The 25,767-nt window shown below is 34.7% G+C and overlaps 1 protein-coding gene across 1 annotated transcript in view; it reads right to left on the minus strand.

The window, feature by feature from the left end:
• The window catches only part of LOC129235103 (tectonin beta-propeller repeat-containing protein 2-like), a 57,286-nt gene that overhangs the window by 15,397 nt on the left and 16,122 nt on the right, over positions 1 to 25,767 (minus strand). Inside the window, exons 7-13 of the mRNA XM_054868787.1 lie at positions 22,684 to 23,629; positions 20,603 to 20,809; positions 16,067 to 16,205; positions 13,916 to 14,108; positions 6,118 to 6,207; positions 4,559 to 4,786; positions 1,042 to 1,208 (exon numbers count right to left, since the gene is read on the minus strand). Coding sequence (XP_054724762.1) covers positions 1,042 to 1,208; positions 4,559 to 4,786; positions 6,118 to 6,207; positions 13,916 to 14,108; positions 16,067 to 16,205; positions 20,603 to 20,809; positions 22,684 to 23,629 — 1,970 coding nt within the window. The remainder of the gene's footprint in view (positions 1 to 1,041; positions 1,209 to 4,558; positions 4,787 to 6,117; positions 6,208 to 13,915; positions 14,109 to 16,066; positions 16,206 to 20,602; positions 20,810 to 22,683; positions 23,630 to 25,767) is intronic.

A 25,767-nucleotide genomic window follows, 5' to 3' on the forward strand; every position in this document is an offset into this window, starting at 1 on the left:
GAAAATCAAGAGCATACAAAGAGTCTAAAAATATAGATTAAAGTGGAATAGCCTTAGACTTAAGAAAAGAATAAAAAATAACCTTAGTGCAAAAAATAACCACAACAGAACAGCGTAAAAAAACGAGCTGATGTGTGCATCACATGACTTCCTTTTACTCCAATTTAATGTCATTTTCTCATTATTGGCAGTTTTAATGTGATTCAATAGTTACTCTCTAAATATCACCAACAGTTGCCAAATTAAAACAGATTTTTAAAAAAAAATCGCCAAATTTGTCGCAAAGTTGGCGACCAAACGACTGGCGATATATCGCCAAGTGTCTGACAAATTATAACACTACTTGAGTTTACATCGAAATTAACAATGATTTTGCCTTAAAAAGGGCAAAAGACCCCCTTAGGAACATCCAAATGCCACCAAAACGGAAGGTGTCCAACTAGGTCCCACTAGGAGTCTAAGTACCAAATTTCAACTTTCTAGGACATTCCATTCTTGAGTTATGCAACATACATACACACATATGAACATACATACGGATGTCACGAGAAAATTCGTTGTGATTAACTCGAGAATAGTCAAAATGGATATTTCGGGTGTCTGTAGGCATCTATCCATGTGTGGTCGGGTTGAAAAAAAAAAACTCAACATTCATTCGGGGGTGAGAAAAAAGGAAATCAAGGCCGATTTTTGAGTGAAAATTGTTTCGCGAATACAATACTTCCTTTTCTTGTAAAAGGAAGTAAAAATAGACAAGACCAGAACTTTTGTCGGATCACTTTACCTACAAAAGTGTGCTCTTCTACATTGAAAAAGTGGTTCCTGGAAACCCTGAACAAATGTTGCAATATTTGTGCTCTGAATATTTTGTTCTTTTTTTTGTTCTTTTGTTCTTAGCTTTAAACTTGATGAAATAAAATGTCTCTTCTCCAGAGTAACTATTACTGTTCTCTTTTAGAAATTGTAATTCAAATTAATAATAAGTTTCAATCAATTTTTTTCAATACTCATATTTTTGAGCTAAACAGAATTACAGACTACCTTGACAGCTTCTAATTCTTCTTCATTATCGATCGGAAACCAAGCTTGGAGCAGGACGGAATTTGGAGAAGGATTCAATGAGCCAAGTCTCAACAGTGCTTGGCCTTCGGCAGTACAGCCCCACACAACATTGTGGGAGCAACTGATGTTCTTGATTTGATAGCTTCCTGAAAAATGAATTTCTATACAATAGCAAAAAATAAACAAAGTGTTGACAATACTTTCGTACAATAATGATGTAAACATTTAATATTCTGCTTTTAAAATTTTTTTTTAACCCTTTAAAATTTGATTATAACACCTTCTAAGAAGAACATAGAACATATATTGGCACATCACGCTTCATAACTTAAAAGAAAACTGAAACATTACCATAAAGGCAAAGATGATCAATTCACAATACCTTTTGAATATGGAGCATCTTGAGAAGTAACAGCAAGAGATGAAAGTTCTAAAGAAACAAAAACATTCTTTAAGCACCATTTCAAAAGTACAATATGAATTGTATATTATACCATGCTGTTGTAAGGTTTCCAAGCAATTTATAGATTCTAAGACATATCATGAAGCATAAACAAAAACGTCAAAGCGTCAGAAGAAAAGTATCAGAAGATATACAAGCATATCAGCCCAGTTAAGGGCTGTTCACTTATCGGCCGTGCATCCCATTCATCCCATTTTTTGATGTGACGGACTGCCGACGAAAGCAGAGTAGCATTCACATACGGTCGCTGTACATCAATCATGTGACTGAATTCACCCGCCAGAGAGAAGAGTGCGCTGCTTGGCGGAAACCTATGAAATGCCGTTCTACTTTTGACGCCCGTCAGATACAGTGGCTCCCAAAAGTGTTCGTACACTTTGAAATTTTTTAGTAAAACCAAAATAACGCAAAACTGAATTCGCATATGAAGTCCAATTTTTTTTCACATCATTGCTATGTCATTCTAAATAAAACATTGTATTCTTTTAAAAATATTGACGGATCTTCTTTTTGAAATGGGTCAAAAAACGAAGAGACAGAGAAATCATATGCCACATAAGTCATCGTACACTCAAATATTTTCAAATAAATTCATGATTAAAATTATCATATGTCGTTTTTTTTATTATTTTTCCATTGTGTTGATCCTTAAAAGTCATTTGGCTTTATATTTTTGTTTATTTATTCCTTGATACTGTGCTTATTACTTTAAAATGGCTGGTATTTGTAAAAAACTACAAACACCATTCGAAATTTGAATTTTTTTCCTCACAGTAGCGGTAAATTGGTTTGAAATGTCTCTAAATTAGTTAATTTATTCCACTCTATATTAAATTGCTTGATAAAATGCTTTAAAGAAAAGAATCGGACCAAAAACAAGGTAAGAAAAGGTCAACCGGCAAAATTGACAAAGCGTGATCGGAGATTTACAAATAAAATAATTATGAAAAAGACACATTTGAGAGCTGTAAAAGTTTTTCCAGAGTTAAATAAAATTTTTTACATTTAATGTTCACCTAAAATTGTTCGCCAAGTTCTCTGATTTGCTAGATTAAATGGGACCTCTTCCCGCAGAAATTTTCTCGGCCATGCGAAAAACAGAAAGCTTACTCTTTTCGACGCAAAAGCAATGATAAATAAGCCCAAAACGTTTTGAAATTACATCTTACTTACGGATAAAAATGAATTCAAAATTTTTGGTTAAATTTTTGAATAATTGTAAATAGACGAAAAAAATTAAGAACTTAATCTTAAGAATTTAGTTGAACCAGTTAATCAAGACGGTGAAGGCGTTCTTGTGTGAGGGTGCATATCAGCACCAGGACTTGGTAGTTTGGAATTTTTCGCTGAAATAATGAATCATGCTGTTCATTTAAATATTTTAAAACCCAATTTTGAACTATTAGCCAAAAATTTGGTTATCGGAAACAACTTTGTTTTTTATCAAGACAACGATAAGAAGCACACGATTTTCAACGTTTGCCTCTAGTGCCTCAAAAATGGTCCTAAAGTTTAGAAAATACCCCTTCAATCTCCAGATTTGAACTTAATGTAACATATTTAGAGATATCTGGAGGTTAGATTACGAAAATACTGCTTTGAAACGAAAATAGAGCTAGTAACAATAAGACTCGAAGTGTGGTTCAACACTTACTTAGAAATTACGCAAAAAAAGAAATAAAAAAAGAATGAAATCTGTTCCCAGACGTTTAAAAGGTGTTATTGATACTGCATGATATTCTACTAAATAATAACTTAATAAAAAGTTAGATTGTTCAATAATATATAGACATTTTTTAAAGTGTACGAAGACTTTTGTGAGATAAAATTTCCGGCACTTTTTGGTTTCTGATTTTTAAAAAATTGAGTTTTAATACTTAAAAAAAAAATTATGTCGTTTTGTTGAAAATTGATCATAGATCTTATAATTAAATACCTATTCCGAAATATTAATTCTAACCAATGGATAGGGTCCTATTTCATTGAATGTCGTAGGTGTACGAACACTTTTGGGAGCCACTGTAGCAAGATTCTTCTGATCGAAACCGGTCCCGTCCAAGATGGCTTGCTGTCATGGCAACCAGCAAAGAAAACCTGCTTCGGCAGGAAAAAAACGTGATGGACGAAACGGACAACCAATATGTGAACAGGCCCCCTATGCTGCCCAGAAACTGCAGTTTCTTTCTCATTATTGACTCTGGAATAGTCAATAACCGAGCTGGAGGCAGATGTTCTGTCACTGAAGCTGAGGTTGCCTTCAAACTGACAGCAAAAATTAATTTAGCAAACTAGCAAAAAGTGCTCAAGTGATGGTGCGGCTCAACAAATTGAAGGTAAAAGCTCAGGTAATACACAATAAGCTACCATCAGTTATAAGGGAGGTAATATGCAGCTTATTACTGCTGTTTATATTTGTCTCTAATAACCATGGAGAAGAATGGTTTTATAATAGCTATTGTTTATTAAATTCATGCATAAAAAGCGATCGGGTGTCAGACACTTCTTTGTTACTTTTTGTTATACTGGCTCCTGAACTCAGCGCCGCAGATTAACTGTCTCAAGAAAAGCTATTTTACTGTCTACATATTTTAAAGACATATGCTATAAATAGGAAAGTGACAATTAATACCACCCCCCCAAAAAAAATTAAAAATTAAAAAAGAAAATTCAAGAACTATTTACTGTTTCTTATTATGGTTTCGGTCCGACTTTTCTTTCTTTTTTTTTTCAAGCAGTCATTTTCACTACTCATATGCAGTGAACCTTAAAACAGATTACAAAGTATTGTCACAGATTTCGATGGGAGGGCGGGGGCGGGGGGGGGGGGGTCATGACCCCCATGATCCTCTCCATACCCTTTTTGTATCCACTTCTTACGCTTTTGATCAAGTTTTTTATTTTTTTGAGTAAACATTCAAATACTCCTGCGGGTTTGTATCCGCCACTGAGTGCAAATACCGGACAAACTTTTGACGCCTACGAGAAAAAAATATGCTACAGAAGTAGAGTAACTGAAACTTTACTCATGCTTACCTAGTTCTTTTGTATCAAGAGGCTGCCAGAACATCCCTTGCTGGCAAGTTGGCGTGATGCCTCTTCGGATATAAATGGTACCTTCTTCAGACAGCAGCCACAATGACTGATCGCACTGTTGTAAGCACTTGATTCTGCTAATCGGAGGAAGCTCAACAGCATAGATAGCTTTTGAGGAAAGGCAGTAGCAGAAGAGTTCACCATTGCTGTTGACACACCACAGAGCACCTAAAATATTAAGTCTTGTAAAATGGGTGTATGTTCAGGGGCAATTCCGAAAATAGGGCAGAACTTTTGTCCTTAAGCATCCAATTTGGCAGGCTTCCAAGAATTTTTTAAACTTCAGATATGTTTGATTTGTTATTATTCTTTATTTGAGAAACAACATTATTCATTTTCAATTAAAAACGCTTTAACAACAGAATAAAAGTCTGAAATGTCATTAGCATGGATGTTCTCAGCATCTATGTCTTGCATAGCTATATTACTATTATAAAGAGGAAAGTTTTGTTTCTGTGTTTGTATCGTATAGGCTCTAAAACTACTGGACCGATTTTAACCATTTTTTCACTATTAAATAGCTACATTATCAGGAATTATAATAGGGTATAATTTATTTCAAAAACAATTAGTTTTAAAAAGTTGTATAATGTTTTATGTGATTTTTAGTGCTTTTTACCCAACAGACCCCGAACCAATTGCGCCAGATTAAAAATTTTTGTACTAAAATGTAGGAAATTTTATTTTAACTATGATGAAAAAAATAATTTTGCAGATAGAGCTATTTTTGTATTTTTTATGAAATTTTGAAAAATCTTTATTTTGCATTTTTATGGGTTTAATTTTGTAATTTGTTTTAATTTTAAATAGTTGTTTGGCAACAATTTTATTAATTTTTCTGAAGGACAACACATTAAAGGTTTGTTTAAACCAGAGACTAATAATTACTTTTATTATTAGCTAATGCTTTTTTTTTTTGTAATTTGGAAAACATCTGTGTTTATTTTGTAAATGTGCGTAAAAGAGGAAGACCCTCAGCTTATGAAATATTTGCCCATGCCGAGGAGAGCTAAAATACATCGTCATACAACAAAAACCTTAGCCACAGCAAGGCCTGGCCGGGTCAGCTAGTTGTCTATATTTTTGAAATATTAGAATCATATTTGAGACAAAAAAAAAGTGCCATTCTGTGTTTAAATGAATTTAAAGACATAATTCATCAAAAAGTTTATTCTTTAAGAATAAAATTATAATGCAGCAAAAGAACTAAAGTTTTTAATTTTCCATTGTGAAACTTTATGAATCTGTTAAATATCTAAGGCTAAAAAACCTACAGGTCTTTGTAAACTTGTGCACTAAAAAAAAAGTGAGGAAACTAAATAAAACTATCTGCCACCTAAAAAGAAATCTAAAGCTTTTGGAACAAAGTTAGTATAGTAGATCCGAAATTATTACACTCAAATTAGTTAAGATCAAGTACTGGTATTAATGCAACAAAAATTTTGTTCCTCAAGGTAATACACCAAAAAATATGAAAAAGAGAACTTGTGTGTTATCACCTTCACTATTAACAGCATTTGTTGTTGCTATCATATTCCACTTGGTGGTTGAAGCAGTGCTGGGAGGAATGACTTGTTCCCATGCATGACCTGAAACGCATAGAAGAGATAAATAATTTAAACAAATACTATAAATACAATTAGAGGTCCAGCAACAGGTACTGTGATCAGCTAGGCTGGTCCTAGTCAATTCATTAGTCCCCAATGAAGATTAGGGACCCTTTTGCAGCTATTTCCCCCCCCCCCCCATTAATTATAACCTCTTCCAATAAGCTGTTTCAACTAGTGATGATCCATGGATATCCGAGGAAAAATAAAGATCTGTATCCGTCTCCGTGTCCGTTTCTTTTTTGACGGATTTTCAACGGATCTTTTCTATTCTAAAATTTTTTCAATATTTGAATAAAAGACTTAAATTCCATTTAAATTAGGTTTTATTCCCTATTTAAATTATAAAGTATCATTTCAGATACCGACGGCCCTCTGAGACATGTTTTTTTCTTTTTTAATTTTTAGTTTCGGTCAGAGTAATCTGGGTGGAATGGGTCAGCACTGCATTTATGCTGAAATAAAATGCTAAAAAATATTTCTAGCCTGTCCAGTAGCAGCTTTACACTCTTGCTCCTGTATCCTACATCTACCGAGCAAATTAGAAATAGTTTTTGACATTCTATCCAAGCATTAATGCAGCGCTGACCCGTTCCTTCCAACTCTCCCTCAATTTTAACGAGATTTCTTCAAAGAGTAAATCATAGTCTTGATTATATTTTTGCAGTAGATGACATTTTTTGAAGAAGCAGCGTTATTATTATGACGGGAATACCTTCCGTAATAACTTTTAAACTTGGATAGTTGAATTGGGCAAAAAATTTTTTAGATCCGTATTCGTATCCGCGGATCTTGACACTAATGATCCATATCCGTATCCGCGGATCTACTTCTTTAACGATCCCGCACATCACTAGTTCCAACTACTCACAACCCTTACTGAAGTAGTAATTTTTCCTAAATTGAAGGTTAGCCTGAGGTTTGAATAGCTTACAGAAACGGCCACTTGTCCTGTTATCAAGCAAAAATTTAACCCATTAACATTTTTCATTTTGAAAAATTTAAACAGCTGAATCATGTCCCTTCTGACTCTCCTTTGCTCCAGGCTATACATATTAATACGTTTAAGGGTAACATGATAATCTAAATCCGAAAGTCTCCTTAACTTATCTAAGCAGCAGCAAAAACTCCACATGCAACACTTGCATAAAAAAAGATCCTATGAATGCACATTCTTTTGTCAGACACAAAGGGATAAAAAAGGGTTTAGAAGTGACAGGTTTATAAATCAATAAATATATGAAAATGAAACATTTTTAGCACATCAGTTAAGTTTTATTTGTACAACTGCCAGGCTTTTGGCTTCTAAACCCTTGTCTTGTTTACTAATACTTAAAGGTCACAAAATTAAAAGCAAAGGGGTGGTTTCCTTCAGTCAAAAGTACTACTTTTAGTCATTGAAATGAATAGAATGAGAAAAAAAAAATAAGCATGGACCCAGAAAATACTTTCATTTTCCCAACAGTTTTTTTTTTTAAATTAATTTTTTAAAATGTCCAATTTTTCCAACAAGGCATGGTCTTTATGACGTCACAAATGATGCAATTTGGAGCATCTTTCTACTACGTTTCCACGTTATAATAATCAAGCAGCAAATTAAAATTGCTCTCTACGCTTGCTACCAACCATATCGTTGCCAATACACGTGAGTAAAGATACGAATTAAATATTTTGTTCTGCGAATGGCAACATTGAATGGCATTTCATCATTTGTGATGTCACATGACAGAAGTGTAAACAATAAAAGCGCACAGATTTAAGTAATTTTTTAAAAATAATAAGCTTAAATAAATTATTTAAAAAATGGTCAAATCCTATGTTTTTAAGCATGCTCATAATGGGGAAACGACCCCATTAGAGCAGAGCATTTGTCAATGTACTCACTGTTCATAACTTGTCCAGGGTCACATAGAACAGCGTTTCTCAAACTTTTTTGACTAGTGGACTGGCAAGAGCTTTTCTAAAAAAAACTTACACACTGGTGTGATGTTATTTCCCCTTCTTGTTTTCTTTCTTTTTTCTCTTTTCCTTTTTTTGCAAAGAAAGGAAAAAAAAAACCTTCCATTTGCATACCCTTAAAACCACATGAATATATACAAACTGGTGAGGTTCCCCCCTTCTCCCTCCTTTTAGTGGAAAAGAAGAACTTTTATCTCCAGCACTCTTAAACATTTGTGGAAAAATTTTGCTGCCTTTTTTTTTACAAAATAATTATAATAATAAATGAATTAATACATAAATAAAACTTTACTTGTTGTTAAAGGACTATTACAAAAAAATTAAATTTCTAGAATAAGATAAGCAGTTATTGCAATATAATTATATATAAATAATGCACAATGTTGAAAAATCATAGACAACTATAGAAAACAATCACAAAATTCACATAAAAGATGTAGAATAGGATTATTAAGATGGAGTTTTGTTTTTTTTGTAAGGAAATTTACGTGGGCAAGTAAAAATCTAAGACGACCCGTCCTGGTCCACTGGTTGAGAACTACTGACATAGTGTACAAATGGGAGAGTCTTTAAGGTCAATCTTACGAAAAGATGGGCATTCAAACAGTCATGCAGAGCCATAAGACAAAACGTTGCCACAGCAACAGTGTGAGGAAAACCAAGTATAACAAGGTTTGAACATGTGAAACACTCCCTGGTCTTTTTTCTAGTTTTGTTTAATAGGTAAGAGGCAAATCTCCTCTTTAAGTCTAATTTAATTAGGAATTTTTCAGCATTGAAAGCTTTGCATATGTTCAAGTCTGAGAAACTAAAAACCTGAAGTATCTCATAGTTTTGTGTAAAAGTAATTTGGGTTAAGTCGTGGAAAAAACACCCTAATTCCTTACAAGTACTACGAGGGCCATCTGGAAAGTAGTACCCGTTTCTGCCGCATGAGGCGCTGATGATGCAAGTAGCTGCCGGTCAAGGTCAGACCACTTCAGTGGCTTGTCTGCCTTCTGTGCCATAGACTAATAATAAGAGTAGACCGAGCTTCCCCAGACTTGCTGATGAAAAAATTGGTTCATGGATACATCACGTGACTGGTGGAAGGCTCGGCGAAAACTTTGGCAGCATGGTTGCCAGCTGGCAGGATTACCTATAGTTTGGCACTCGGCATGTATTTTAAGACGTAATGTGTTTTTATTATAATTTTTTTCCCCAGGTGCAGAGATGATTGAACTGTTTTTCTTTTAGTTATGCATTATTTTGACATTAGTAACATAGGCGGATTTAGCACTGAGGTCCTGGGGGGGCAGGAGTTTTTTTTTTTAGCAACATTTTTATTACCCCCCCCCCCACTCCCATGTTTTTGTCTTTTTCCTGTGATGCATAAGTCTATGCTTTACTTTTTTGTGTCGTTTTGATTAATGTGTGTTTTCATGCTGTCCTTTTTGAATTGACCTTAAGAGAGGGAGCCGGTATCAAGAGAGTGATACAGCGCTCCCTTTTAAGTGGAAAATAGAATATCTAAAATTTTAGGGGGCCAGGGGTTTTTCCTCCGCAGGAAATTTTTAAAAATGGATATAAAATTCTGCATTTTGAAGCCTTATAGAAGTTAATAGACATAGAAATTGATAGGTAGATTATGCAGTTGTACAGTTAAGTTCAAACTTTGTAAGAAACAGCCATTTTAAGTTTTAAAGAAAAAATAAACTATAGATTTCTCATTATAACAACCTTTTTTTAATTATAAGTAGAGTGCAGAAAACGAAAAGGAATAGAGGTAGTGTATCATTTTTTTTCCTGGCTAAAAAGATTAACAATATGCAGTAGAAGTAATTGGAGCCCATTTTGCTTAGGATTTTCAGAGTCTTATCTAATTATTTTCAAGGACTCTAGAATAAATAAAATAAATAAAAGTATTTAATGCACTTCATTTGTACTTTCCAGTCTCTGATATTTTAGTACTTGATTGTAAATTTTTACAGTCCTGTTCTAACTTTGAGAAATAGCTATTTTAAATTTAAAAGAGAAAAAGTAACCATAGATTTCTCATGACAGCATTTTTCTTCAGTTGCAAGTGGGGCAGAAAACGAAAAGAAATAGAAGTAGTGTATTGTGTATTTTTTTTCGTGCTAAACAGATAGACAATATGCAGAAGAAGTAAGATAAAAGCAATCAATACAAAAGAATTTCCAAATTACTGCATTTGGGATTGAATAACTAGCAAAATATGAAACATATGACTCACAAAAATTTATTTCAAATAATGTTACAAACGTGAGAACCATGATATTTACATTTTTAATACAGGATGTGGCAAGGAGCTGATTTTGACATATTTTGGCATTTCTCCCCCTCTACCATTTGTTAGACATTTTAAAATTTAAGGTTTGTAGTCATACGTTTTGAAACATTCAAGGTTTTCAAGCACTTAAAAATGAAATTAGTTTTTTCAAGCAATTTCTATTTTTTAAGGAACGAATCATGAATTTTTTTTTGGGGAGTTAGGGGTCCACTTCAAAGCAGGGGCCCTAAGCAATAGCTTGTTTATCTTATAGGCAAATTTGGCCCTGTTTGTAATTCACTCTTACCTGCAAATTTTTGCTTGATTTTTTGTAATTTTTACGAAAATTCGTCAGTTTTTACGGTTAAAGGATTTTTACGATTTTACCAATCTTTGTTAGGTTTTTATAAACTTTTATAAAATTTCAGCAAAATTCTCCAAAACCTTTGATGACTCAATTATTAGATTTCAATAATGACAAGGACTGACTCACTTAGACTTAGATGATTATGACTAACCTTACTATTTAAACAGTATTTATAAAGTAAGTAAAATTGTACTCTCCCTCTAAGTAAAAAGATTCATTTAATCAGAACACTCAGATAACTGAAATGTATTCAGTTTGCGATAATATTTATTCTCTCTCTCTCTTTCTCTTAAAAAAGAGAGATAGAAGGAAAAAAACTATGCTTTTTAGAATTTCTTAAAGGGTCAATTAATCTACCAAGAACATAAATATTATGCACAAATATACTTGAAATGTGGACACAAATCATAACCAGTAGATTGTTCTGTTAGCGAGAATGGGGGCGGGGGGAGTTTTCCCTCCTTTGCTTTAGGTTCTAATTTGTCAAAATAATCGTCAATTATTATAAGTGTTGCAGCTTAATGTAAAGCTCGCTTAGCCTATATTTTCATTCATATACCATATACTTGCCCAAATGGTTTTCAGTCCAAAATAGTGAATTTAGACACGTTTTTAGCACCCCAGTGACAGCTGTTTTATTTGTATTTTATGTTCGTTTTTTTTTTTTCCTTTTCTTTTCTCCCATCAGAAAAGGACATTTGCTTTTCTCTTCATTTTCATTAAACTATTCAAAAAAGAAAAAGTCATGATTTTTTTGTTTTAAGATTTTGGAAGATATGTTGTTACTATATAAAGTCCTCCCAAAACTGGGGGGCATTGCCCCCTATGCCCCCCCCCTTGTAAATCCAGCCATACTCTTCTGAAATATTCAAAAAAGAAAAAAAAATAATTTTTAGTTTTTGGAAGATGTGTTGTTACTACATAAAATCCTCCCAAAACTGGGGGGGCATTGCCCCCCTCTGCCCCCCCATAAATCCGCCCATGATTAGTAATTAGTTTTTGATCGCAGTTTTCAGTAACTTTTATTTCATTTGGAACTGCTACGTCAGCGTTGGCGTGAATGTAATGGCGTAAACGTTTTGCGTTAACGCAAAAATGTACTAATCGGTATCTTAAATTGAATTTGTAGGTAAAAATCTTACCGTTTGCCGATTCTTTTTGTGCGCTTGCATCTTTAATTGCTCAGAGAATTATTGAAATTGACTAAAGAAAAGGCATAGTACTATCTAAACGAAAAACTCACTATATTAACAAAATATTTACAACTTAGAATAACAAATTCACAAATCGGACTCCATTAAAGATCATTCTTCCGTGTTCCATCAAATTCTATTTATTTTATTTCTCGCGGCGTTGATCGTCTGCTACGATCAACGCCCGCTGTTGCTAGGATATCCACCAGTCACATGGTTTGGTTTATGAGCGGCAAAAGGGTTGCCATAGCTCGGTCTACTCTTATTATTAGTCTATGTTCTGTGCTGCAAGTTCCGTGACGCTAGCATTGCTTGCGTTGTTTCTGTGGCCGTTCATAATGTTTGAAAAAATTGAGAACACCGCCAGTTGTGAAGTGAGGGCTGTGATTATGGCGGGCAATACAAAATTGACGGAGAGGTCTATTGTCTGATGGCGTCATTCTCCTCCATGACAATGCCAGGCCTCGTGTAGCGGGGAGAACACAGCAACTTCTGCAGCAGTTCAATTGGGAAATATTCGACCAACCACCGTACAGCCCGGACTTGGCCCCTTCAGATTTTCATCTCTTTACAAAACGTAAAGAGTTTTTGGCGGGAAAAAGATTTGATAGCGATGAAGAACTTAAACAAGGCGTGACTACGTACAGGGTCCATTATGAAAGTAATGAGCATAATGTTATTGTGACGCGACGATAGATGGCAGCACGGTAAAACCGGCTGGGAAATGTGGTGCGGAGATAAGTGCCACCGCTTGAAGTATGTTTTCAACTTTTGTAACATAACGCAATGGAGCGTTCACTTGAACAATGATACGCCATAAAGTTTTGCGTGAGGTTTGGAAAAAATGCAACCGAAACATTCCAGATGCTGCAAGAAGCCTTCAAGGACGATTGCATTTCAAGATCACAGTCTGGGAAGTGGCACAAGGCATTCAAAGAGAGCCAGGAGGAGGTCGCCGACGAACCCCGTCATGGATGTCCCCCCCCCCCGGTGGTCCCTCACCACCTTACAGTCCCTACTTAGCTTCATGTGACTTCTTTTTGTTTCCGCGACTCAAGAGAGAGAGAGAAGAAAGGAAAACATTGGGGAACCTTGGGAAACATCCAACACCATGTTACAACGTTCCTGAGAGGCATTCCCTTGGAAGAGTTTCAGGGTGCCTTTCAGGCGTAGCAAACACGTCTCCGCAAGTGTATTGATGCAGGAGGAATGTATTTTGAAGAATATTGAACATTTGTACAAATTACGATCAATAAGTATATTTTGCCAGTAAATGCTCATTACTTTCATAATGGACCCTGTATTTCAATCGGCTAGCGGTGGAGGAATATGACGCTGGAGTATAAAAACTCGTCACACGTTATGACAAATGCTTAAATTTGCTTGGAGATTATGTGGAGAAGTAGTTTAAGGTATGCTCTTTTCAATAAAAAAGTTTACATTTGTTAATATTTACTTCTGTGTCTTTATTTTACAAACGGGTACTACTTTCCGGATGGCCCTCGTATAAAGTGGCACTTTACATTTATTGTCCTCTTTTTCTCTGTCTACATAAATGTTCTGCTATTTTTTTTTTTTTTTAACCTCAGAATGACTACTGGAGCAATTGTGACACTGAGCTATGCATCTAGGGAACCACTATAAAAAAATTAGGTCATTAACCAACAATCAGGTAAGCTAGGTTGTCATTAGGTTTTGCAAAAGCTATGCATGACTGAAAACTATATCAAATAAATCAGCTTTGAAAGATTTAACAAAATGAATCTAGAAGTGAAACTGGAACAGGTCATAGGAATACTGACACTTTGGTTGTATACTAAAACATTTTGTACAGGATAATGAAATACATTTTGCCATAGAACTAACATAAATTATTGAACAGATAAAATAAAGAAAATATACCGATTATATTCCTTTGATTTGAGTAGACTAGATGATCAAATGTTTTGCAAAACCAGACCCCAAAGGTCGATGTTGACAAGCAAATGTGCTGCTTCCCTCGAATGAGATTAGTCAGCATCTCACTGTTGACAGATATTTTTGGCAGTTTTTGGCGACCATTTGCATGCTGGACTAAGTAGCTGCTTGACTCAACCTAAAATGCAAAATGTCATCAATAAACTTATGAGCATTATTTTATGTTATTTATATTTTGTAAATGACATTATTGTTTCACTTTCAAGACTGGAAATAGTGGCAGAATGTTTAATTTCGAAACTGTTTTTGACATCATAGTCTATAGAAGTGTTTAATGCACAGATTCTGCCCAGTTTTCAATTTGGGCAATAAACATACACATCAGAAATACCATTAGCTGTATGTTCAATTAGACAAACATTATCAAAATGAATTTTTTGGAAACAAATGTTAATTGAATACAAAACAGTTTAATCACTGCTCTTGTCAAATCAGACTACTTTCTGTACTCATAATATCACACATCAAACATACTCTTAACACATAATTTAGGATAGAAAGCACTGCACTGTCAATGATATTGGACACCAAATCAGTATTAGGGATCAAATTTTTAAAAATATAATAACTTTTTAGGGTTTTCAGATTTTTTTTCTGCACTTCGCCCGGTTGGTTAATCACGTGACAGCAATGACGTCAGCGGTTACTAACCGGTTGTTCATGAACCAATTCTTCATCGAACACTTTCGGTTGATCACCGGTTATTTGCGCAGACATGGCGCAGACGAACAACATGCAGGTGAAAATTATTTATAATTGGTCAAAAATGTCATGTGGTTCCCTCAACCAATCAACCAGCTTAAGTTGTGGTTGACTGGTAGATCAACCGTTGAGGCTCATAGAATGACATTGGAAGCAACCAGTTAAGCAGTAGTTCTCAAGAACGCTGCGGTTACTCACCGGTTGACCGGTGAGGTTCCTCGAACGCAAGCTAAGATATCCTACTGTTGCTCTGAGGCTAGGACATTAACTAGCCTGATCTCTTCTAGCGCAATGAACAATGCCTTGTTACCTACAAGGACAAAGAAGGTGCCCAAGAGTTATTTCTGATCAAAGGACAGCTCAAGCTGTCAGTTCAGGACTTGAAAAACTTGCGTTCTGTTTTTGCTCATATCATGCCAATTATCCTATTCATCAGGGGCTCTCAACTTTTCAGGATTTTCTTCCCCTTTTGAACGTAAGATGACGCAAAGAACCCCCTCCCACTACCATATGTGTCAATACAAGTACTAGAATTGGTGCCTAAAACTAAGGCTAATCTTGAAACTGGTTACTAATCAAAAATGTAAATAGGTTCCTCAGAGACACGTCAATGAAAAATGAAAAAAAACAAAACGTCAAAAGCACATACTTAAGACCACAAAAAATTAAAGTTTTTTGTTAGTTTTACTTTTTGATTTAAATTTTTCAAAAATTCACATTTTCCTTGAAATTCTTCAAAGCCTACAGTGAAATACGTTTAACACTTTAACACGAAAACGCTTAACATGAAAAATCGGTTTACGCAAACTGGAATAGAGATCCGGAGTGTATACTGCGCAATTAAATATAAATCTTTTAACACAAAATTCGTGTAAAATGAAAAAAATTTCCGGTCATTTCAGCTTCGTGTTAAACGTTTTCCACTGTATTAGAGGGGTGCATCCTCCAGTTTGAGAGCCCCTGCTATATATCAAACCACAACTCAGGGTCCCAACCTGCCTCCCATTACAAGTGATTTTCCTGGTTGGATACTCAGAAGAAAGTTCAGTCCTTTTGATACAGATCAGAAGTCGCATATACTGTCATACTCAGCAAAAATGTTGTATCTGCACTTTTTATCAAAATTGAGTCACGGTCATCAGGTGGTTCTTTGTAAAATATTTCACACAAATACAATGTTTTATGGACAATTCAGGAGTGACAGCAGACTCAAGTAAAATTTTCTGAAGACGGTGTGAAATTTTCAGAAACTATGAGGAAACCCCTGACCCAGCACCCTAAGAGATATTGAATTAAATGAAAGCTTCAAGGGCTTTGAGATGTGTTTATATTGATCCCTACATATGTACATCACAGAAAATCTGAAGTGCTGACCTGCCAGGATTTTTCTATTCCAGCAGGATTCTCAGACATGACTCCAATTTTGAAAAGTATAATGCCAGCAGAATCCACCATCCAGCCAGTTTTTTGCTCTCCAAGGTGGATAGTGTCAATGTCTACAGCTTCCTGGATGCTAAAGAAGAAAAAAAAGAAAAAAAAATAATTTGAATTCTGAAGTTTTGAATTCAAATTATGTTTTTTACAATCACGAATTGAGAAAGGACCCTGCTCATTGGTTACTACCCCACTTGATTGTCTCTAGAAACGGTCCCTGTCACGCCTCATGGGCAGCAACAAGTGTATAGTTGTTTATGCGTAGGCTTGTGTGTGTGTGTGTATGAGCGTGCGTGTGTCTAGGACATGGATGCCTCCGACCAGGAGCAGTGGCTAGTGGGGAACAGTGCTTAGGACCGGAGTGCCTGCAGAGGGCGGAGGGGTTGAAAAAGGAACAGGGCATCAAGGACGGTCAAGTGAAAGCAATTAGCAATCATGATTGCTCAAAAAATGTAATATTTTATACATCAGTTAACACCTGGCACACTATTTAAGGAATTCTGGGGGTCAATTGGCTCCGTGGTTTTGAAAAGTTGATGGTTTTACACATAAGAGGGCTTGGTTTTTGTATTTTTCCGATAAAATTTGCATTGAGTATATCCTCTTTGACTCCTTCCCCTGGAAAAATTTGAAATGACGGGCCAGATTAAAACTTTTTTTTGGTTTACACTGAATTTTGAAAAATAATTTTAAATACTTTCTAAATAGCTGAATGATTTCATTCAGAAAAACTAAAAATTACACATCTTTTTATGCAAACATCATAAATTGCATCAACAACAAGAATCTGGAATAAAATCCAGAAGACTACTGCCATTTACTAAAAGTAAATAAATGTATTTAAAAAAGGACTAAAGAACCTTAAGTGAAACCTCCAAGATATGCAAGTGAAACTTCTAAGATATGCAGAGTATGACAACATAAAAAAAATTAACAATTTTTCAAAAAATGCCAAGCATTTTTCATAAAGCACTCAAAAGGACAAAGTAACTTTCCTGGGTCAGAAAGGACATTATTTAAGTATTCCTGTAGTTTTCAATTGTTCCAAGGAAATGACTCTACAAACGAGGAAAAGTGCAGCTCAAGTCAGGAAGAGAATTTTTTTTATCATTATCTAACTTTCTGTTATAAAATTGAGTGTTGAAACATGCATATTTTTCTGGGGAAGTTGGTTTGAAATGACTTGAGCCGCACTTTTCCTCGTTTGAGGAGTCATTTTTTTTTTAAATAATTGAAAACTACAGGAAGACTTAAGTATTGTCTTTTCTGACCCAGAAAAGTTATTTTGTCCTTTTGAGTGCATTATGAAACGTGCTTGGTATTTTTTGAAAAATTCTGTTGTTTTATTCTTTTTAGTGTAAATGTATTTCAGAAAAAATAATTCTCGTGATAAAGATCCTAATATGTGTCTTTACTTAAGCCGCGTTTTTGATCATTGGCATACAATAGATGAGGATATCCTAAGAAAGAAATGATAGTGGATAAATTTCATGCTTGCTCCAGATAAGCTTTGATTCAAAATTTTTATTATGATTACTGTTAATATTGATGTTGTAAGGCAACAAAATATATAACGATGGATTTTATATTTAAGCACTTAATGGGGAAATTACATGAAATTTGCTGTTTTCCATCCTAACTGGAATAAAAATTTTATTTTAGAATTGAATTTTTTAGCATTAAGTTGTAACTTAAGATTAAGCAAATCATTTAGTGAAGTCCCAAAGTCTCTAAGTGGTCTATAGATTGAGATATAAGCAATAGCAGGCCTCAGATTTTCCTGTGATAATCAGGCCAAGTATAATAAATGTGCTTAAAAATCAAAGTTATTTTGAATAAATTTCAATATTATACAGTGTCATAAACGTTTACCCTCTTTGCATACTTATAGCCGCCACACGTTTTGTCCTTTTTTCAAGAGCAAGACAGCTTAAAATAATGGCTAAACTCAGACCAAATTTTGAGTAAAGAAAAATTCATTCTCACTTCTTGCTATTGGTAAACTGAGAACATGAGGGAAGTCCTAAATTAGTTTCGGAAAGAGTATTCAACAGATGTGCCAATGAAACTCAAAATTGTTTGCTTGGTTAACACGTTTAAAGGAGAAGAAACTGTTAAGAGTTTTGATAAGAATATGGATGAATAAAATCATCCACAGCTTCAAACAAGAAAGAAAAGTCACTGAAATGCTTCTTCAATCTCTTAGAAAATGCATCCGGCAAGCAGTTCGTGAGACAGCTGTGCGTCTATCGCATTTTGAACCGTGCCCAATGAAAAAGTTTTACTCTTAGATTTGACCCACTCTAAATAAAAATGATCGTGACCGGAGAATCGAATTTTGTGCGTGAGACTGTGCAAAATTTGAATAGGATGATCAACTCCCACACAACACCCTACAGTCTTGATTTGACCCTGATAATATTTTTTCTGTGGGGGCATGTCAAGCAAAGTTTAGAGCACAAAACCAGCAACAGTGTTGACAGCAGCCACTGAAAAAGAATGTGCCCAAATACACATCAAAGTGACAAAAAATGCTTTGAATTCACAGTGTTATTAGCTGTGCCTGAAACTCGTTTGGCATAGAGTATCTAATGGTAAAATGAAAAATTCCTAGTGCAGTTTTGCATCAAATAGAGCTCAGGTGCCTCCATCTAGTGGGGAAACTGGGTGTTAAAATTCTCATGGCAATGGCACTCCACCAATGGTGGTGCTACGTGAAAGAGTGAATGCGATGCCGGGAGATTGCACTAGCTCTCAGTGGCGCAGCCACGGGAGGGGTTTTGGGGTTAAAACCCCTCCCAGAACACAAGCACATTCATTTCCTCCGTTGAAATCAAGGGAAAAAAAGCAGAGTATTTGAGTTTTTCCTAGCAGAATAGGTTTCAACAAAATATCTTACTGCTTTTAATGATTGGGAAGCAGTCAGAAATTACTTTTCAATTCTTAAATATAAAAGTTGTATTTCATGATGAGCAACCCACGTCCACCCTGTATAAGATAGCTAAAATGGTGTCAATAAAGTTCTACAGAGTATCATGGTCCCTCAGCACTTCCATCACTGCATAAATCCTTTTTAAGGATATCTAGAGAGAGGAAACCTTCCGCACCGGATTTTCTGAGGTTCTTAACCAATTCTCATCGAAAGATCGAAACCGTTATTAGCTAGCATTTGACATTCATAAAGACATGAATGTATTTGAGGAGGAGGTTTTAAATGATCTCGCAAAAACACACACACAAAAAAAAGGGATATAAAATTAAAGTAAAACTAATAGTAAATATTATGTGCTTTTTTCCACTTTCTTCGTTTCATAGTGATATCAATACGAATTATTAATTGTTTTTAAGCAGTTACTTTGAATGAATAATTACTAATCTGTAGAAATTCTTCGATATTAAATAATTATGCATTGTAAATGAATGGAAAGGAAAGCAACAATTTTCGATTTTGAAAACCCCTCCCAGAAAAATTTTCTGGCTGCGCCACTGCTAGCTCTGCAAAAGGCAGTACCTCCACTGCAGCCCCATTAGAAAGAAAAAATAATCATTTGAAAGTACTCACAATAGGTCCACACATCACAGCAGGCCTGTCATTTGATATTTTCGCCAGGGGAGGGAGGATAAAAGGGTGAATACTCTGCAAATTATGCCGAAAAGCAACCAAAATCACACCTACTTATACGTAAAGATGTTAATTTGATGGGGGGGGGGGGGGGTCAATCGACCCTTCTGACCTAACTAAATGACAGGTCGGGTATTCTCACGAAGAATAGAAAAACAACAACAATTTTAATTTTGCCTATATGCACATTTTAAACCCCGTAAATAAACAAACATCACAACTCCTCAAAGTTTTGACTTTGTCAATGCAGGTCATAGGTTGAGAGGTAAAGATATTAGACTTTATTGCCACACATACAAATTTGAAAAAAATTTCATCAGCATAAAAGATATACCATGAAAAATATCAAGTTTTAAAGTGCATAACTTTAATTTTTATAAAAGCTAAAAAAAAAAAAATTATTTGAATTTTGGCATCTAGAATTCAAATTATGGTTTTCACATAATTTTGTGTGTTTTTCACGTCACAAATGTGAGTATATGTAAGCGTGTGTGTTTGTGTCTGTGTACAGGCATGAGTGTGTGGGCAGGTGTGTGTGTGTGTGTGTGTGTGTGTATGTAAGCGTGTGTATGTAGGATATAGATGCAACCTGGAGACTGTTTTGGCAAGAGGAGCAGCATCGTGAGACTGGTCGACACGAGGGTGGTGTTGGCAGAGGGAGGTGGTGGGAAAATAAAATCAGCGTAACGCCAAAAACAGTCAAGTGAGAACAATAAGCAATCGTGATTGCTCAAAAAAAAAAAAAAAAAACACAAAGAAAAAAAAAAGAAAATATTAGAACAAAAAAAAAAGTTTACCAAAAAAAGATTTTTTTAAAATAAATATATAAATAAAAACAAATATGAATAAATTACACTATTTGCTTCCACTGATATTGGGTCTTGCTGTTCAAGCTTTTACAGCAATACAAGCAACCCCCTTCAGACAGAGCCCACACAACCCCATTTTTAGCTGCTACTTGAGAGATCACATATTTACAAGGAACTTTCTCGGGGTACCCATAAGGCTGAGATGATGTTAAATTCCTTTGAACCAGAAGTTTGCCAGTGGAGCTCACATACCTGAAAAACAACAATACTGAGGTTTACAATATGGCAACAGAAAGTTCCGGACATACAGTAGAGTCTCGAAAATCCGAGATAATTGCTGCTCATGCAACCTTGAATTATTGAAAACTCGGATTATCCGGAAAATTCTTCCAGGTTAAAATTTTACTCTTTCGAATAGCATAAGGAGGAGCACCTTTCATGTCCTTGCACAAAGAAAAAGATGTATTGTCTTCACGAAAAATTTATCAGTGAAATTTCAGCAAATTTCGCTTTTCAATTACGTCTAAATGAATTTTGACTTTTTTTAGTGTCTGTAAATATTTATGTGTGCAAATTTGAAGGCAACCAAGTATGCATTTTGACAGTGCCTGAATCTGTTTTGATGAGTTTTGTCATTACGTGTGTATCTATCTTCTTGCGAGGGTATGTCTATAACTCGCATAGCACAAAAACAGTTCGTTGTAGAAGGTGTATACGACTTGTGCCGTGTCAATTTTTGAACCTTCTTTTTTGATTCCAATCAGTTATTCAAAAGGCATGTTTACGCATTCTTTGTGGCACAAAATGATGTAATTTTTACGTATCAAGTTATTATCTCCGAGGCATTTCTTAATCCATATTTTGTAGTCGATGAATATTAGGTGTCACTTAGAGAGCGCTGTTGACAGCAGCTTCTCAATGCATTTTTTATTATTTGCTGCATGCAGCTAAATGAGTATAACAGTAGCAAAATATTTCTATATTTTCAGATTCCTATCAAAATCATTCTTTCTGGAATTAAAAAAAAATGTAACTGAACACATTAAGTAAGCACCTCAAATTCGAGACTCTACTGTAATTAAATAACAAAAACAGAACAATCAGCTCTATTCATTAAACACTATTTATTCTCAAATCTGTACCTTAGAGCCAGACTAGCGTAAGTCGCATTCACATAATCGCTACTTTACGAAAGAGAGGAAAAATTTTTGCATGGTGCATACAAAGGGATGGGACTTGAGCTTTTTTAACACTGGTAAATAATTACAAAAAAAAAATCTTCAGAAATACATTCATATGGGTCAATGCGGAATAGGATTCACAATGCACTAATAATCACAATTTTTGAACTTACGCTATTCTGGCTCTGAGGACAGAAATGTACAATGATCATTAGATTGAATTCAGATTTAGAACTAAAGATATTGAGAAAATTGAATAATGATTTTATAGAATTTGCACAATTTATAAATACCAAATGATCAAGGCTAAAACTGGCAAATTTTTCAAATGCCAGTGGCGAATCGCCAGTAGTAACAACTTCATTCTAAGCCACTGTTTTTAAGGTGAACATTCTGAGCAGAATACCTTAGAATAACTTAATTTAGAGAGCCTGAAGTCAAGATTTACAAATAAATGAAATTAATTATAATGACATTAGAAGTACGGAAGAAAGTTTTGATCCCACTGTACTTCAGTACCCTGTCTCTTCAGCAAATAAACACCATGAACAAATGTCTCGTTCTTAGATTTGACATGAATTTTCTAAAAATGTTTACAATAAATACAAATCTATATGAAAATGAATATATATATATATAAACAAATAATATCGCTTGAATGTCTAACCCTACCATGAATTTATACATTTTGATGTTTCAACAATCATCTAGCAATAAAAATCATCTAAAACTAAATTAGTTCCAAAAAATGATTTGCTGCAGGATTAAAAAAAATATTTGTAATATGAATACTTTCTAAAAAGGGAAAGAGTTTGTACAGAACATTTTATTGATATCAGAGATAAATTTTGAAAATAAAAATAAGTTAATCAACTCAACATCTAAAATATTGATGTCTTTCTTTTAAAAAAAAAAAAAAAAAAACTATATGAACTGCATATTTACCAACCACAGTCATCTTCAACCGCAATGGATATGACATCTCGTGCCACCGACATCCATTCGGTATCAAGCCACAGCAACTTCGCCTTCTGCACAACACCGAATACAGTACCTCTGTACAGAGCCCAGACAATACTTTCTGACGGAGAAGAGGCAATTTTTTCCGCTGGCTGAGGCAGTTCTATCCAGTGCAAGCCCAGTACTGGATACTTCGAGAAATACAGCTGGTTTCTAATGTCCACGCAGAAGATGTGGTCGTTGCTGGTGCAGAGATCCAGTAGCATCTCGGGAGCTTTGTATTCCACCCAATCCACCCCATATTTTGGAGGCTCTGTCGTCAAGGAATCTGTGGAACTGGTCAAGGAATCCTGGTTGGTGGGTGCTTCAGGGGTGTTCTTCTCAACAACAGCAGTGGATGGATTGCTTTGAACATCTTTTGAGGAATCGGACAGTGAATATATGTCAAACGGATCAAGTTCTTGATCTTTTGGCTGAGACGAGTTATCACATTTATTTAAGTAGTTTTGATTTAAATCATTTTCATTAAGAACATTTTCACCCTCAAATTGCATACTTTCTTCAAATTCAGAAATTTCAACTGAACTATTATTATTATTGATGGTGTCCGTTTGATCAGTGATTTGATTTTCAACATGTTCTAATGATCCATTTAAAGTATTTTGTAGAGGTTGATTGTCACTGAAGTTTTGATTTGCATCTACACAGTTTGATTCATTTGGCATGATAATTTCAGGACTAGGAGTGGAGGCATCATCAGAGGTATCACTGCAATTTACAATTTCGGAAGGAGATGATTGTCCATTTTCATCAATAGAATTATGCTTGGTTACTGAAGTGCCAGAACTTTTTTCAGAAGAAGTTTCAACTTGTTCAACTATCACCAATGATTGTTTTCCATCATTACTTTTAGTATCATTTGAAAAACGTACTGAAAATGTACAAAAACAGCATCACTTTATACACTTCACAAGCATATTAAGAGAATAACAAATGTGATTCTGTTGTTAAAATTATTTATCCAATCACAGTTAAATGTGTATAATTCTAATCAGGGTTGGCTTTCTGCCGGCAGGAACTGGTTTCTGCCCTGCCGGTGGCAGAAACTGGTTATAACCGGTAAAAACCGGCAAAAACTGGCAAAAATTAAAAAGCATCTTTATTAATTCAGGCAATTACAAAATGATATTTGTTTAAGTAAACTAAAAAATGTAATTCTATTTCATCATTGTAAAAAATAAAACGCATTGCCCTTGATTTAGTTTGATCAGAAAGAGAACTGTTCAACTGCAGATGCTCGTAACACATTTGGATTAATCTAAAGGACGAGAATCTTAAGGGTACTTAAGAAAAAGAAGTGACATACAGAACTAAATAGGCAGTTACTGGTTATCACTTGCTAGCTTATACGCGTCATCTAAAATGCTTGGGATTGAAATTATCATGTGCTCAAGAAGAAAATGCCAGAATTTTTCTTGCTGACAGTAACCTCGATTTTATACCTAATATTACAGCTTTACAAAACAAATTTACCCTATTTCCCACAATTTTTTTTTCCAATCAAGTTTTAAAACCACCCCAGTTACTACATAATGGACCAGTTAAAAAAATATGTACAATTGATGAAAGTTTCATGAATTTTTGCTGGATCCTTGATGGCATTGCCATCTAGTTCTTCTGTTGCGAGAGTATTCTGTAATTTCTCCTCTATTCATATTAAATTAAGAAATCATTTACATTTTCAATCCACCTTTTCTTAGAGACAGCTGCATAGTGCAAAAAACATAATGTTTGATTTTTAATAATATTGTAATTAAATTGTGCTTTGGGAGGGGGAGGGCTTACAATTCATTAATTTCATTATTTTCCGTGCTAAATTCTTATTGGGTATTAAAGATTTCTTTTATGTCATTTTTTGAGTTTTTGCCAGTTTCTGCCACAAATGTGGCAGAAAGGGGTTTTTGCCATGCCGGTTTTAACCGGTTTCTACCAGTGGTTTTAACCACCTCGTCAGAAACTTGCCAACCCTGATTCTAATGATTCAAAAACAAACAGTAGCTGTTCCTGTATAAAACAGCTTAGAAATTTAAAATGTTTTACCTGTGCTGTTAAAATCTCTGTACTTTTATTATAATGCTTTATGCCAATCTTCTCAAAAAAACTGACAGTGACTTTTACGTTAAAAACATTTCATTGTTTTCATCAGGGCTGGATTTAGAGGAGGGCCGGCGGGGCTACTGCCCCGGGGCCTCCACAACAAAGGGGCCCCCACAGTAAATTTTTTACAAAATATCCTAACTTTCACGGGTTGAAAATATCGGATATATACATATATATCAAAATATTTGGATATATATCAATGTATCGGATATTTTCGAAAATATGATGATTTTTTCAAACCCTGATTAGGGGCCTCCACTCCTTCGTTGCCCCGGGGCCTCCACACTTCCAAATCCGGCCTTGGTTTTCATATATAAGTCAAAACTTAATACAGGGGTAGAAGTGACCGACTTGTCACATATAGGACATTTTCCGCAAAAAATATAGAACAAATATAGGACACATTATATGAATAATTTTGCTATGAAAAAAGAAATAATACATATCATATATTATTTATTTATTCTTATCAATGATTTTGTTTAAAAAAAACCCAAGTCAAATTATTCCTTACATCTGAAATGACTTTCCTGTAGTTGAAAGAATAATTTTTGAAAAAAAAAAAAAACAGTGTACTTTATAGAAAAAATAATTAAACAAAATTTGAACAAAAATAATTTTTATTTTTCTTCTTCACTCATGACCCAAGTACTAATTCCACTGCTCTTAGATTTTATATCTAAACTGAACCCTTTACCACTTGTATTAAGAACAAACAGAGCTTGAGAAGGATTCTTCTGACGTTTTTCAGAGTTTTCCTTATGCTTGAATGTTTTAGCATGCTGCCTCAATTGCGAAAATCCACTATTGCTTATGGGCACTGAACAGTTGCAAAAATGGCAAAAAGCGGTAAAATCATCTTTTCCTTTAGTGCACCATGCACCAAAATTTGTAGAATTAATGTCCTCC

This window comes from Uloborus diversus, chromosome 2 (genome assembly GCF_026930045.1).
Source record: "Uloborus diversus isolate 005 chromosome 2, Udiv.v.3.1, whole genome shotgun sequence".
Lineage (NCBI taxonomy): Eukaryota > Metazoa > Arthropoda > Arachnida > Araneae > Uloboridae > Uloborus > Uloborus diversus.